The 15,608-nt window shown below is 48.3% G+C and overlaps 6 protein-coding genes across 6 annotated transcripts; 4 read left to right on the forward strand and 2 right to left on the reverse strand.

Moving 5' to 3' along the window:
• Window positions 1–44: 44 nt before the first annotated feature.
• Window positions 45–1,972, forward strand: BDV38DRAFT_279190 (acyclic terpene utilization AtuA family protein; the record flags this gene model as incomplete). The annotated part of the gene is made up of 3 exons (XM_032058949.1): window positions 45–675; window positions 733–1,344; window positions 1,398–1,972. 3 exons carry the CDS (start codon window positions 45–47, stop codon window positions 1,970–1,972), a joined length of 1,818 nt encoding a protein of 605 aa, XP_031917350.1.
• Window positions 1,973–2,057: 85 nt separating this feature from the next.
• BDV38DRAFT_279191 (transcription factor domain-containing protein) lies at window positions 2,058–4,351 on the reverse strand (the record flags this gene model as incomplete). Its single annotated transcript, XM_032058950.1, has 3 exons — window positions 2,058–3,177; window positions 3,230–3,401; window positions 3,451–4,351. The coding sequence occupies 3 exons, from the start codon at window positions 4,349–4,351 to the stop codon at window positions 2,058–2,060; spliced, it is 2,193 nt and encodes a 730-aa protein (XP_031917351.1).
• Window positions 4,352–4,905: 554 nt separating this feature from the next.
• On the forward strand, window positions 4,906–6,636 carry BDV38DRAFT_268550 (major facilitator superfamily domain-containing protein; the record flags this gene model as incomplete). The annotated part of the gene is made up of 7 exons (XM_032056790.1): window positions 4,906–5,065; window positions 5,122–5,197; window positions 5,252–5,333; window positions 5,388–5,894; window positions 5,943–6,112; window positions 6,175–6,259; window positions 6,310–6,636. 7 exons carry the CDS (start codon window positions 4,906–4,908, stop codon window positions 6,634–6,636), a joined length of 1,407 nt encoding a protein of 468 aa, XP_031917352.1.
• Window positions 6,637–7,783: 1,147 nt separating this feature from the next.
• On the forward strand, window positions 7,784–8,119 carry BDV38DRAFT_279193 (uncharacterized protein; the record flags this gene model as incomplete). Its single annotated transcript, XM_032058951.1, has 1 exon — window positions 7,784–8,119. The coding sequence occupies one exon, from the start codon at window positions 7,784–7,786 to the stop codon at window positions 8,117–8,119; it is 336 nt and encodes a 111-aa protein (XP_031917353.1).
• A 1,021-nt stretch (window positions 8,120–9,140) lies between these two features.
• BDV38DRAFT_268551 (uncharacterized protein) lies at window positions 9,141–10,547 on the reverse strand (the record flags this gene model as incomplete). The annotated part of the gene is made up of 1 exon (XM_032056791.1): window positions 9,141–10,547. The coding sequence occupies one exon, from the start codon at window positions 10,545–10,547 to the stop codon at window positions 9,141–9,143; it is 1,407 nt and encodes a 468-aa protein (XP_031917354.1).
• Window positions 10,548–12,735: 2,188 nt separating this feature from the next.
• Window positions 12,736–15,554, forward strand: BDV38DRAFT_279195 (uncharacterized protein; the record flags this gene model as incomplete). The annotated part of the gene is made up of 2 exons (XM_032058952.1): window positions 12,736–13,756; window positions 13,813–15,554. The coding sequence occupies 2 exons, from the start codon at window positions 12,736–12,738 to the stop codon at window positions 15,552–15,554; spliced, it is 2,763 nt and encodes a 920-aa protein (XP_031917355.1).
• Window positions 15,555–15,608: the final 54 nt, after the last annotated feature.

A 15,608-nucleotide genomic window follows, 5' to 3' on the forward strand; every position in this document is an offset into this window, starting at 1 on the left:
ATCGAAACTTGGTCTACTCAGAAAACAACCAGCAAAACATCAAAATGCTCCACAAGCGTCCCCTCCGCATTGGCAATGTCTCCGGTGCAACAGGCGACCACCCCCAGGCAATGTTTCGGATGGCACAGCATGGCAATGTCGATGTCATCGTTGGTGACTGGCTATCGGAAATGAACATTGCATGGAATGCCATAACCAAATCTCAAGATCCTGATCTGGGATATGAGCTCGGGTTTCTCGCCCAGTTGAGCGACTGTCTAGATATTATTGTAACAAAAGCTATCAAAGTTGTTGCAAATGCTGGGGCGTTGAACATATCATCCCTGATGCGGCAGGTTTGCACACTATGTAAAGAGAAAGGACAGAGCCAAGTCATAGTGGCTTCGGTACTAGGAGATGATATCTCGGCGCCCATCCAGAAGAAAGAGCCTGGCTTCCAGGACTTACATCATTTGGACCATGTGGAGTGGAAGTTGAAAGATTGGCCCTTGAAGCCACACTGCGCCGTGGCGTACATCGGGGCTTGGGGCATCGTGGAAGCTCTAAATGCAGGCGCTGACATTGTCATATGCGGTCGTGTCACGGATGCTTCGCCAGTTATTGGTGCCGCGGCGTGGTGGTATAGGTGGCAGCGAGACGCCTGGGATGAGCTTGCCGGTGCACTGGTCGCTGGACGTATGTGTGATTCTATGCTAGATGCAATTGACATATTACTTATCGAAATTGTCATAGACCTGATTGAGTGTGGCCCGTATGTGACCGGCGCCAACTTCTCCGGCTTTAAACCCTTGCTTCCTAGCCTTGTCGACCTCTCCTTCCCTATTGCTGAAATCAGTCCTGATGGCAGTTGCATAATCACTAAATGCGAGGCCTATGGTGGTGCAGTCACTAAGTTTAACACTATTGCTCAGTTGCTCTACGAGCTCCAAGGGGAGTTATATCTCAACCCGGACGTCGCAGCCGACCTGCGAAATGTGTCCGTAGACGAAGTCGGCCCCGATCGTGTCAGAGTCTATGGTACAATAGGACAGCCGCCACCACCAACGACAAAAGCGATGATAGCAGCCCCAGGAGGCTATCAAGCCGAAGCAATATTCTATATCAATGGTCTGGATGTGAACGAGAAGGCAAAGATGTTTCGCAATCAGCTCGACCATGCTCTTCGTGGTAACAACTTCTGCAAATTGTCTATTGAGCTCTACGGCTCACCTGCCATTAATCCGGCTAGTCAACAGGCGGGAACAGTATTTCTACGAGTGTTTGCGCAAGCACGGAATATAGCGGATATCTCGGCGGAAAGGTTTAAGACATTGATATATGCTCTGCGGATGCAAAGTTATCCTGGTATGCTCTCCCTTTACATAATTGTAGGAAATGATTATTCTGACAGAGAAAAGGATATCACATGAACCTTGACTTTCGGATGATGGACGCAAAGCCCTTCATGGAGATCTTTCCAGCACTTATTCCCCTTGACCTCATACATCATCGGATCATCCTCTCCAATGGCATGCAACAGAATGCACCATCTGCGCCTAAAACGAGAACATACCCGATTCAAAGACCTTCCTATGAGACCAAGACTCTTGTACCTTTAACCCAGTTCGGCGTCACGGAGGCCGCCCCGTTGGGCAGTATTGTTCACGCCCGTTCAGGAGATAAAGGGGATAATTTCAATGTGGGCTTCTTCGTCCGAAACTTGGACGAGTATCCATGGTTGCAATCATTCTTAACGGTGGATCGATTCAAAGACCTGCTTGGGGATGATTGGCCAAAAAGAGATAATGAACCTCCAGTGGAACGATGTGAGTTTACAAATTTATTGGCTGTTCACTTCAGGGTCCTAGACTTCTTAGATGGCGGCATCGCTAGCTCTAGTCGGATTGATGGGTTGGGTAAAGGGATAGGGGAATATTTGCGAAGTCGAGTGGTAGAAGTCCCGAAGAAGTTTTTAGAACGAGGTTGGATTTGATTAAGACTCCACATATGGCGAGGCATAGGAAAATACATAGATTGGGATAGATCCATACTTTAATGGAGTAATGCGAACTCGATCCTCACCACATAGGGGTTAGATTCATGTCTATATCGCTGATTTCTCCTAACCAGTCATGAAACAGCCGTCCGACGGGGTCATCTCCCTGTCCTTCTAGCATCTGGAAGCGCCGCAAGTCATCGAAGCATTCCCGAACAACGGAGTCGATGCCCAGGGAGATCGGAGACGGATCGCTTATGTCCCAGGGTCCAGGTGGTGCAATGTTCGGTGTGGCACTGACTGCTGCATGTTCTGCCGGTAATAATGGTTCATCAGGTCGAAGGGCTGTAGACGTTGGTTGGGTTGATGCCCGCTCGGTGCTCCGAGAATGGTATTCGATGGCGTCCGTGAGCATGGCGTCGGTAAGCCGGTTGAAGACATCATGGCAATGCTTCGTCACATTCCAGCGCTCAGAGATACCGACCAAGACATTCGAACATGCTCTTGAGTCATGCACTATTTCCATTATAGTAGGATCGCTCTGAAGGAGGGAGGATGTCCTGCCAAGTGTCTCACGCTTGCGAGCTCGGAAATGTCTACCCACGGCATAGACGTAGGACAGGCCGGCCATGAAAACAGAATGGAGAGTTATCCAAGTGTAGTTGATGCGCCGAGAGCGGTGGAGGTGGGAGTATAATGTGATGGACTGTTTTGCGGCGACGAAAATAGTCTGCAGGACTCCCGCATCCTGAGGAGGTGCCGATGACAGCGCTGGTGACGGCCTATATAGCATAAGGAGGGCATTATAATATAACAGCTCATACCACTCCCGAGCACGATAGCTGGACTGATCCCCTAGAAGGGGGTTAGATAGGTTAATTTCTGGAAGCGACAACGCCGCAGTCTCATGATGCCATTGAACAAGATCAGTTGCAAGCTTATCTCGAGCCTCCAAGGCAGATGTTGCATCGCCTTGTGTTCGACTAGATGTGTTGTGTAGTGCAGACAATATATCGCCACAGATGACTCGGTAGCGGACAATGTGAACAAATAACGCTGTGCGGGAAAAGGACGAGGAAGACTGGTGTCTTAAGTCAATATTATCCAGATCCCAAGCAGTGTCAAGCCTAGAGTCAGGCAGGCTGACTTCTACGTCCTGCAGGTGTATGGCAAGCGGCCTCCCCAATGTAATGCTCACGATCCTGGTTGGATAGAGTTAGCTTTCTTAACCAACATAAACGGAGTCGGCTGTACCTATCCATCGCAACAACACACCAAAAACATTGGCGACGAATATCGCACTCTATATTTGCATATGAAGTTTTGTCACTCGTGTCTATGGTCTCGACTGGCCGATAAGTCTGCTCCCGATGCAGTCCCAGCTCGAAGCACATCCGGGAAGCAACACCAACGATGTGCCATAAACCTGGGGAAAGTCAGATTAGTCAACTAAATCTATGAATTCCGTTACTTACTTGTTGATGTGTCCTGGATCGAATTTGTCATCCTGTATTGACATAGTAATAGGAGCGCTTGAAGTGCTTGCACACCACCATCACGAATTACCTCGTTTAGCCTCTGCGTTGCTCGTACCTGATATGCTTCCGCATCAGGAAGTGCCTCTATGTTGAACTTGTGCACGCTAGCCGTAGCTATAGCGAGGATCATCTCAAATACAAAAGATGCAAAGGCGTCTTGCTCTAAGAAGTTGGGGTCTTGGTAGGCTTGGTCCAGTGCGCGTAGCGTGGTCTCGCGGTGGAGGAAAGGATAACAGAGATGATCGTGTTCAAAGTAGGCACGATGTAGATTACGCGCGACCTGCTCTGTGGGTAAAGCGGAAGCCTCAGAAGAGGCATTAGTTCCAGGCGATAGTGGTGGAAACCTACTTGATCTTCTTCGTGAACTTTTCTCGTGCGAACCCTGGGGCCGAGAGCTGACCATCGTCGCGCTGACCAAGCTCGCAAGGAACACACCGCTAGCGGAGCCCAGGAAGTGCTGCTCACCCCCTGCCCCACTAGATAGAAAGGTGACTTCTTCTATGATTTCATTCTCGTCTTCTTCCCTTTCATGCCGTCTAGTGGTAGCTTCTCCACGGGCATTATCCAGTATGGGCATCTCTGATCCCACCTCATTACTATCTTCCTCGGGCTCACTTTGTGCAGCTGGAGAAGCATGGCTAGCTAGCCTTGCCGCTAAGGTGCGGTTCGTAGCTTCGACTTGTTTCAAGCGACGCTGCAATTTTTCCAGAAGTTGCTGATGGCTTCTAGTCCGATCAACATACTTGCAGGCAACCCCGGCTTTCTGGCATGGCCCACATGCCGGTAGCACTTTGTCGCACTTGGACTTGCGCCGATGACACCTATCGCATGCATGCATGTTTCAATATCGCCTACGGTCCGACCAGAGTGTGCAAGTGTGCTGGGACTCCGTTGTTTTCGGACAAGTCAGCCGGCGGGCTTTAGTCCGAGAAGCCGGATACAATAAATACTCGGTGTGGGGGGATGCTATAGACCAATGCCGAGGGCCCGGCTCTTCGCTAGTCGCGTTTACCCCGCGTTTTCTCCAGGCTAAATGGGCGGGGACAGTGAAGCGAAGCCCTAGTTATGTGGCCTCGGACATTGTCCGTCGGTGACGGCCGCCGACGCCGACGACATCAGGAACTAAGACAGGACCATTGCTTTTGGAATACTTCATAAGGCTTGATATCCTGGTACACCATACTTATCACCAAATTTTACCGAGCTTCTTGGGGCCTCTCTCCATACGAGCCCGCCCCGTAAAACAATGAGAACACCAGACCCATCGGACTCTCGTTCTAATCTGGGAGACATGACAGCACAAGATGAAAAGCCACACGAGCATAAACTGGAGGACGTTGAGAATGGTATTCATGTAGGTAACAGGGCTTCTTTGCTAATACAGAATAGTAGATGGTGTTGATTGCGGTTCAGGATAGTTCGAATAGCCTAGAAGGCACGCCCACTTATGACACCGCGGCTGAAAAGGCTCTGGTATGGAAGCAAGACCTACGCATCGTGCCTTTATCGGCATTTATTTATTTACTATGCTACCTTGATCGCTCCAACATTGGTGAGATGCGAATCAAGAACTACGCCCCCTGAAATGACAAAGCTAAGAGACTCCAGGAAATGCCAAGGTCTTGAACAAGGATACGGGCAACGATCTTCTCTCCGAAACACATATGAGCAACTATCAATATACGTATGTATCAAATTCTTGGCTTAGTAGATCATTTGTAACCCGTGCCTTATCTAGGATTGCGTTGATGGTCTTTCTCGTGGCATATGGTCTGTTTGAGGTACCCTCCAACTATTTGCTGAAGAAGTTGAGGCCCAGCGTATGTATCTATCACTTGATGTGTTTCTTTCTATAAGTCACTAATATGATCTAGCGGTGGATTGCGTTCCTCATGTTTGCCTGGGGTGGCATAACAATGGGTCTGGGTGGCTCTCGCAACTTCGGAGACGTTACAGGTATTCGATTCCTGCTCGGAGTCATTGAGGCCGGGCTATTCCCTGGACTTGTATATTATCTCACGTTTTGGTATCGTGTTTCGGAGCGTTCTATACGTGTGGCACTTATTCTCGCCTCCGCTACTCTAGCTGGCGCATTCGGCGGTGCTATAGCTTATGGAGTTGGATATTTGAACGGATCCTATGGCCTATCGGCCTGGCGCTGGCTTTTCATAATCGAAGGAGCTCCGTCGTGCGCGTCAGCGATCTTGGTTTGGTTTTTTTTACCAGACTATCCAGAAACAGCAGGCTGGTTGAATGCTGCGGAGCTCAATTTGGCAAGACACAGACTCCGATTGGAAGGCTCTAAGAGCAGTGCGAAAACGATGAGCTTGGCAGAAGCAAAGACTGTCCTGACCGATTGGCGATTGTACGGCCATTACGCGGTATTTGTTATCTGCCTCATTTCCTAACGACCCACTCATATGTTATAGATTTATTTCGGCATTTCAACCCCGTTCTCGAGTCTTTCACTCTTCACCCCATCCATTACTGCCGGATTGGGGTACGAGAATCTAGAAGCCCAACTGATGACTGTGCCGCCTTATGCTGTTGCATATGTAGTAACGGTCGCAGTTTCTTGGTCCGCCGACCACTTCAACGCGTATGTTAATCATCCAGCCGAAATTCAAAATATACACTAAGTGAATGTTGATACTGGAATAGGCGCGGAATTCACGCAGCGATATTCTCATGTATTGGTGCTGTAGGCTTCCTAGCCTCTGCTGTCCTACCTGCAGATGCATATCAGGTAAGACTAATTCTATGCCGAGAAAGGCTAAGCCTCTAACAGTACCGCAGAGTCGGTATGGATGCTTAATAGTGGCGGCTAGTGGCGCATTTTCGTGCATTCCTCCCCTACTTGGGTGGTTATCTTCCAACCTTCATTCCACCGCTGGGGCTGGACTAGCGATAGCGCTCAATATCTCTTTCGGCGCACCGGGCCAAATTGTCGGGGTGTGGATTTACAAGGCTAACGAGGCTACGAGGGGATACCCCACGGGCCATTGGACTAACGCTGCTTTACTTCTGTTTGTCTGTGTTTCATGCGTTGTGTTGCACATCTATTATGTGTTTTTGAATACAAAGCAACGGAGGAGCGGGCAGACTAAAGCATATGTTTATTGAGCGAATTTCGGTTCAATGCTAATTGAAAATAGTTAATACACCTTAATGGCTACTGAGCTTTGCCTATTCACATTCACGATCATCTAGCAAAGGGGCTGACCGGCATATTGCTTATCTATCTTTCATAGTAGCCCCACAGAGCAAAGCGCGCCTTGACGCGTCTCCTGTACACGCATCGAAAAGAGCTGTATGCTATGTAAACCCCAGCGATAATGCTCTTAGTGTCATTCTTCCCAGCGGTACTCTATTCGGATGAAAGATGTAGACGGTGTCGATCAATACTAGCTCATACCTGGCTGAAAGAAATAATTATTATTTGTACTCTGTACGAGAGAGCCATCCAATTGCCCTTCTGCAATAGTTCGGTCATACAGCAACTGAGGCAGTCCAAGGGATGGATAGTGCATGAATCAGTAATCAACTCAAATCAAATCATATTGCTAGACTGTTCCACGAGGAGTGGCATATGTCTTGCTCGTCAGACACCTGGAATTTTCTCGTTCAGACCTTTTCCACTTCCGTCCGTTCTCTGCATGCTTTTACACCGGTTAACATTCTTAGGAAACAAGAGTAATTGGCGGATGATCTGCAACAGCCATTCCGCAGTATCCCTTGCATCTCATCCCCATGTCACGTTCCCCCACGACCCCTAGTAGGATCTCCCAGGATTGGCACCCTGTTATTATCTTGGACGGATCCAAGACAGAAAAATCTCTTATTCTGATCGATCGGGGCTTGTTGAATCAGATCCGCCTTCCCTCACTCCGTATTGCCCCCAAATTCAACAATATAGCCAACTCAGAATAAAACGAGAATCAACTCGAATCAACCGTAAACGTCTAATATTCTATAAGGCCAAGTTTAACTTTCCCCATATTGCTTGGTACCTGGGAAGCTTTATGGATGTCGAAGACGGCAGCCACAAGCACATTCCAAGGATAGCCAAGTATTCAAGCTAAGCCAATCTTCTAGAGACCCGATCATATAAGAGCATCCTCTGTGTAACGAATCGCTTCGAGAAAATAATTTCTCTCCGTAACGACTTCTGCGCCTGGCGCGCCCACAACCATACTAATCCAACTTGAGATCCATTCCTTCAATTTCCTATTTTAATCTATTCACATCCAGTCCATAACCTCACAAAACCATGCATTTCTTCACAATCCTCGCAACCCTCTCCGCAACGGCCATCGCCTTCCCAACATGGGGTCCCTTTGTCAATGGCACCAAAAATGGTGAAGCAGACATCCACAAGACCACGGTCGGCGACAATAATGTCGACAAGTCACGTAACAGCGCCACAGTGTCCTACGATGATCACTCTCCCTCTACCGATATCAAAGATAGCTACAATGAAGATAACAGCAAGAGGCCAAGCTTGGGCAGCGTCTTGGAGAAGGCCAATGTGACTGTTGGTCCTCTTACTGGCGACTCCCCGCTCCTGGCGGGTCCGCTACTTTCACTCCCGTCACCGCTCCTATGAGTTCGAGGTTAGAGCTAGGTCTAACGCGCGGGGGTTATGTGTGCTCTGTCCAGGGTTATGTTTTTGGGTCTATTGGGCTGGGGTGATCATGTCAGAACGAGGCATATTTTGATGATATGTATGGGAAGCTTTGGGCTGTTTGATATGGCGGAAAAAGCATCTACTGTTAACGGTCATTACTCGGGCAAGACTCAGGATTGAATGCATCGGTAACGAGGAATATGTCCTTGTGGTGTGCAATATAGCGACCAATCAGATTGAATTACTTTAGACGCGAAGGCGCGTCAGTTTTCATCAACGAATATAGCACGGCTCAAACGGTTTAAAAGAATCCACTAGCACGGCGAAGGATAACCTCTACGCAAGGGGCACTCTTAGCAACATTATAGTCAGTGAGGGATGTACGCCTTTGCATGCAGGAAAGTATTTTAAATAACAGATAAAACTCTATTCAAGATCCATGTTTCAGTTCCTCCCGAGCCTTCCTCATGACTCGCGATTCTTATCAGTGGAGATCGTCTCCTCAGTCTACCACGGAAAGTATCCCGACAATCGCATCCCGTAAAGTCGAACCTCGTATGTACATCGTTATCTTAGTTAAGGCTCATATACGGAGTACTACAAAAGTATATACCTTATGACCATATTTACAATTCGTAGTGGATCTGTAGCAACAGCCTCCATGTTTAAAACTCTCCCGTGAGATATATATTTAGAAATAACTTGCCCGAGTTATCGCCTTGCTACTTCGCCAACCATATATCTGTAAACCTAATTTATTTCAACGTTTATGGGTACTTGTCTTTTGAAAAAGTGTTATTGGATGCTCCTATCAAGCTTTTAAAGGACCCATGTGCAGTCCTTTGGACGGATATTTTAACCCTTTAACGTTCAATCGGCCCGTTGCTCTTAACCGTGCGTTTCACACAAGACGAACCCCGAGACAAATATGACCGTAAACACCACCCTGATTCTCACAACGAATGAAGCTTACGGTTGGAAATAGAGAAGATGTACTTCGTCACGAAGACATCATCTCCTGGATAGCAGTCTCAGTATATGCCCATAACAAAGACGAATAATCCGAGCAAAAGGCCAGCCCAGTATAGAACGTATTCTTAGTGCCCTGGAGCGCATACAACTTCCTATAGAACCCATCTCGAATGTCAACATTCGAAACCGACACTGTCGTGGGCGTATGGTCACCAAACACAACAATCTTGGGATCATCACCAGGAAACGTCCCTGCTGTTCCCATCCGGCGAATATCAGACAGGACAAGGTCCTTCGCTTTCTGCGCGGTCAAAGTCCTGTCACCGACGATTTTACTAACAAGGTATCCGTCTGCACCGGCGTATTGCAGTTCTAACTCGAAAGGCGGGAGCGGGAGACTGCCAGGTCTGTTGTCGGGGTCAGCGTTGACGAGCGTTATGGCGTTTGGGATTCCTGTGTTGTTCACCACAGCAACATAGTAGTTGATCCAGTCCCATTTCTGGAATAAAGAGGATTCTTTGGTGGTAAGGTCGAATTTCTTTAAAGATTCTATGACGGGGACGAACGTGATGAGAAGCTGTTTGGCTTTGATAAGCTTCTGGGCGCCACTTGCATCTTGGACCACGACCTTGATACCAGAGCTTGATCGTTCAGTTTCGATCACACTAGACTTGTAGAGGACATCGGACCCGAGGATTTCCGAGGCCCTCTTGTATACCTCATACATGCCATCCCTGGGCGTAATATATCCGCCATGCAAGAGCGAGTCAATCTGGGGAAGACCACAGAGCTGGAGGACACGAAGGAGTGGGGCTTGGAGGAGGTCTCCGGTACCATGGGCGAATGTCATGACGAATTGGAGCGCACCCTCAATGCCAGTCTTCTCCACAAATTCACCAAACGGCTGCAAAAGCTCCTCGGGAACGGGGTCCGGCAGGTTGTACAGTCCGTCCTTTAAATAGCTAAACTTTTCAATAGCTACACGGTACGTTTCTGCAGCCTGAAGAATGGATAAAGTCCTAGGCGGTAGAGGTACTTTCTTCCCGGTTCTGAAATCGATATATTCGGTGGTCTGTGTGCTTGGCAGAAGTGGTTTGTGGTCTACTCCTAAACGCTTCAGGTAATTTCGACTTAGCTCATCGTTGAACACCCCCTCCACACCGTAGTCAATGTACTGATTGTTGTGTAGGTAGAGCGTCTCAGTGTGACCGCCTAAGACGTTATTTCGCTCGACAACTACCACGCTCTTCGCTTTGTCCTTCAAACTGATGGCTGCGTATGTGCCTGTGGACCCGCCGCCAAGGATACAGACATCTCGGACGACGATATCATCAGGTGCAAAGTCCTGCTCGTTGATTGCTCCGACGAAGGAGACGAGTGCCACGGAAAGGACCGCCCAAAGAAAAAGCCAGGGATTGACGGATCTGAAGTCCATTTTGATGTCCAGTGGGGAGGAATGGCAGCACAAGAAGGGCACCGAAATACATACAATAGGGATAGAAATGGGAGACTATCTGTTAATTTCAAAACTTTCTGGCTCTGACTACATTAAGAGATGAAGAATCGCGGTTCACTTAACCCAAACTTGCCAACGCTTCTGCCAACGTGAAGGAGGCTGTCAATCCAGTGCAGCCGCTTGATAAAAAGCTCTTGAATACCAAATCAAATTCACAGCTAAAGAGAAGAGAGAATGGGAGTACGGATTTTAGAGGGAAGTTAGTTGTATGCCGTTCTTCTTCCGCGGAGTTAATAAGCTGATACCCATGAGTTAGAGGTTGTGGAATGGTACATCTCTATATACCGCCCCACTTCTTCCTAGTTTTGTCCACTAAAAAAGTGAAGGCTTACCAGGAACCTTGGTTCTGCTTGTTCTGGATACATCGATTAAGTCCCAGTATCAATCAGATAGCGTAATTCAGCCGCATCGTTAGTTTATAATATCGTCATGACATAAGCATATTTTTTGGATTCCGTATGAGTGGTGTGACTTCGTATTAGGTGGCCTTGTCTAGGCCCAGCCATCTCTCACCTCTGTGCTGGCCATAGGCTCTACACTATACCCTCAAGCGACTCCACGAAGCCATCACCAAGTAATTTGTATGGCTAGACTTTCGTTCTCGCTGCGGATCATTCCGGCCTGTCAATTAAGCTTCTATTGTAGCGCATTTATGGCGTGAACATTATTAAACACGGACCGAGAGGTTGGTTTGACTCTGCGCGCATTGCATAAGCCAATTGATTTCAACCTCCTGAGCACCACTGAATAGATGCATAGTATGGGAATCGGAAAAGCTGTTGGAACAGGATGATCCACATAGAATTGTTCTTGCATTAGACTGGTAGCCGAGAAGTTAATATCAACGAGCCGAGGGGATGTCATTCGGGACCGGTGTAGCTCTGCACTTGCTGACATATAATGAGAGAAAAGTCTAGCACTTAACGGCACTCTTATGGGCCTAGACCATGTCTAAAAGGTGTGATTGATCCTTGAGAGGTATATAGGTCCACATAGAATATTAACTACGGTTTTTCTACACATATTCAGGGAATGAATTTGAACCAGGGAAAGTTAAATAAGGGTAGGAGTAGGTTCAGGTATATACTGCTTCATGGCTCAGTCCATCCCCATAATCATTAATACAATAGCATCGTATGTCTGAATTAGTACCCAGAACAAAGATGCAAATAGTTTTGCAAAGCTAGCAAGGAAATAGAATACATAGTAAGCTATAAGCTAAGTGAGATTTCCTCAGACTTTGTGGCTCATCTTCCCTAGGGATCATGCTCATGACTATGGTTCCAGATCACCAACAACAGGGTGTCGGTCCTACGTTCTTGAAGATAGTCTGTGATTATGTGGACGAGAATGATCTTGATATCCCCATCATGTCCTCGCCCGACAGGATTGAGTTATACTCTAAATTCGGATTTCTAGTGGTCGGAGTTGTGGAACCAGAGACAGCAGGAGAATTTTACTGGAATTCTACGGACCACAGGGTTGGACGCCTACAAGATATGGCATCATATTCGTGAACAATCCAGCTAGCCAGATGGAGCTTTTCAAGGCCTTGTCATTGTTCCCGAAAGTAGCAAATGTCCTGAATGCAGTTGAGAATGGGGGCAACCTCTCAGAAGGATGACAGCAGACCATGAGCTGCAGAGATATAAGAGGTCATTCTAGAGTCAGTAAGATCTCAAGATATTTGTTACAGAGAAAGGGCTGATTGGATTCAAGTCGATACTAAGGTTACGCTGCTGCTGTATCCATACACAGGGTTTCAAGCAAAGTTTTTGAAAAAGGCAAACGAAAACAGGGAAATTGCAAAAAAAGAAACTAACTAATGAAAGATAGGAAAAGAAAAGAAGAAAAAGACGTCCCAGTGGAGATCGACATTTTTCTTTCCGTAATTAGCGGGTCTGGGCCACTATCCAACACTTCGAGTCTGCAACTAAGCCTCGCCTTTCACACTAGTCGTGTCCCTCCACTTGGCACGCGAATTGTCAGCGCTTACCGAGCCATTTTATTTGCAAAACAGTAGTTTCAAAGCAGGGATAATGTACATACCGAAGATTCAAATTGGGAGAGAGGAAATATTCAGCACTGAATCATCCCATCAAACCCCATGGCGCAGCAGCAACCATCCCGGCGCGTCCTGGAATGGATCAAGCAACAACATGCCGAAGCGGGGGACACTTCACGTAGGACGCGTAAGATAAAGGCAAGACCTCGAAACTCGCTAGAGGATGTCCTGCAAAATGATCCAGCCGCATCTGGCCAAATCCCGCAACAACTTCCACTGCCCAGTTCTCGCGATGGGTCGGCGACGACCAGTGACCCTGGAGAACGAGGTCGAGATGCAGGGAGATCCTCTCTGGAGGTGATTGATCGTGATGACACCTTCATATTGCCTTCTTCCATTCCATTACCACCATCACTGCCGCCGTCACCGAAACTACCTCCACTAGTACTACAGGCGACAGATAAGCCGCCGACGCGCCAAACCTATGCTCAAATTCTGGACCGCGCAGCGGGTGTATTCGACCACATCAAAAATGGCAATATCCGGAAGGCTCCACGAGTGGAGAAAACCTCCATCACGCTGTATGAATACTACAGCGATAACACGGCCTCAAGTGTGGAAATTGATGACCCCGAGTCCATTTCCTACTATCGCGACGCGCCTGAGGGGTTGAGCGGGCGTGTGTTCATAGTTGAAGACCTATCAAAGCGTACTATCCACGCCTTAGGGGAGACATTCGGAATCACGCCAGAATTCTTCGAGGAGCATCTGTTGAACTCTGGGTACGGCGGTGCGCAGTATGATGATTCGCCAGTGCGATCATGGAAGACTGCCGGGTTGAACAAGTCATACGTGTCAATCCAGTGGGTTCGGCCCATGTATCGTCGCCAACCGCTATTCTCGAACCGCGACCGAGAAGATCTACTTGATTTGGATCGTGATGGGCTGGATTATATATCCGGAAACTCAATTTTTAGTCTCAAAGCCGAGACAAATATTTTTCGTCCCGAATGGGACCTACGCGTTGATCCACGCCGGACGGCAAAGGAGACAAGGGAGTTTGGCTTGGTCGAACGGGCATCAATTTGGAAGAAGGAAGCTGAGGACAAAGACTATGAGATCGGTGGGTAATTGCCTTTCTTCTCGGTTCTGAGCATAAAAAGCTAAGCGAAAATCCAGTTATCGTGCTGCTTGATCCTCTGCCAGCCATTAGTTATAGCCATGATCAGACGCAGGTGATCCCAAAGCTCGATCAAAACTCTGATAGTGATTACGATGATTATGACGCTGGTGATGGTGACGAAGCAGGAACTCGACCGATCTTAATAATCGAGGGCGATGATGGCGTTCAGGCGCTTGCGATCCCAATTGAGAACCCACGGCGGGAGACAGCCGGACGACGGGTATTGGACTGGCTGCTCAGGCGGCCGAGGCAAGAAGTCCATAGAACAAAAGTTAATCTGGAAAGGACCACCCAGGTTTTGGTCAAGCAAATGGCTTCACGAAAGCCAGTTACTATCGATCTAGAGGAGGCTATTGTGACAGGCAACCTCTTGGCGACTCTCCAGGATGAGCTCAATGAGACTAGGTCTACCCGGCAGGATATTCATCATATGGTAGACAGAAAGACCACGCCAGTAAGTCTGCTTGATACATTGTTCGAGATCATCCGCCAAGATACTTTGATCTTGCTTCGGGTGCTCAACGAGATCTTGAGCGACATGGAATTCGATATCCTGGACGACACGAAGATGGAGGATCGACTGGCATTGTGGCGTCAACTCATAAGTAAAGCCGAGCGAGAGTTATTGGACCTCATTGCTTCTATTAGAGGCTTTCTAGCGTTCTTTGGTATCAAACACCCAGCCAATGCGTCTCTAGCAGCAGCCGACGACAGCTCAGATATCATACAAAGCGTATCAGATCTCTTCGACCAAATCAGCCAGATGCTCGCCCGGCTCAGACGTGCATCTTCGTCCTTGACATCCAACATGGGTCTCCTGGACAGCCGACGTTCCATTGATGAGGCACACGCCGTAACACGACTCACTGAGCTGGCGTTCATCTTCATTCCACTCTCGTTCTCAACATCCGTTTTTGGTATGCAAATCGAGCCCTTCAAAGACTCAGCGCCCGTGTGGAAATTTTTCGTTGTCGCAAGTACGGTAACGACGTTCGCATACCTGATGCGGCTGACAATGCGCAGCCAATGGCTAGCAAGTCTGAAGCAGAACGTGAAGCAGGATGTTAGACGTTACGCAGAACAACACAGCCTTCCCGTGCAGGTCAGGTCTCTATCAATGTTGTTGCTCTTACGATGGTTCGGAAGCGTACTCAACCGGAGTGGCAAGGCAACGTGGGCATGGATCGACAGGAATAGTCGCAAGGCTGGGACCGAGTTATGGCAGGTAGTCGGATTCCCGGTCGGCCTCATTCTAATGACCGCTCTTGTTGCTGCTGCACCCATAGCCGTACTCTGGACTCGAAATATGGACGAAGGCGTGCAGAGTACTGTTACAGTTGCGATCATGCTTGCTATTCTAGGCCTGGTTGGCGTACCGTATTGGCGCAATTCCGATCCAGACTTTCGCTATGCATTGCCCAGGATCGTCATGCGCCTGCTCGACCGGATTCCGCCAACGACCCGCTTGTTACTTGTCTGGGCGCTTGGGATCATGGGCTTCGTTGCAATTCCTCTCGCATTGATATGGACGCGTCCATTGGCGTCAGGCATTAAAGCTGGCTTGACCGCGGCCATTCTGGTGATTTTACTCACTGGTGTCGGATTCCTTGTGGTGCAGCTTTTGTATTCTAGGGTTCTCAACATATCGCGCGGGAGTAGGCTTAGCACCTCGTATGCCTCGTATGCCTCTTCGTATAGGGAATCTACCTCTACAGAGCCGGCTGCCCAGTCTTTGTGATTTAGCACCTATGGTCAATTGGCAACCAGTATATATCGCATAGTATATTGTCCT

Source organism: Aspergillus pseudotamarii, assembly GCF_009193445.1.
Source record: "Aspergillus pseudotamarii strain CBS 117625 unplaced genomic scaffold BDV38scaffold_8, whole genome shotgun sequence".
Taxonomy (NCBI): Eukaryota; Fungi; Ascomycota; class Eurotiomycetes; order Eurotiales; family Aspergillaceae; genus Aspergillus; species Aspergillus pseudotamarii.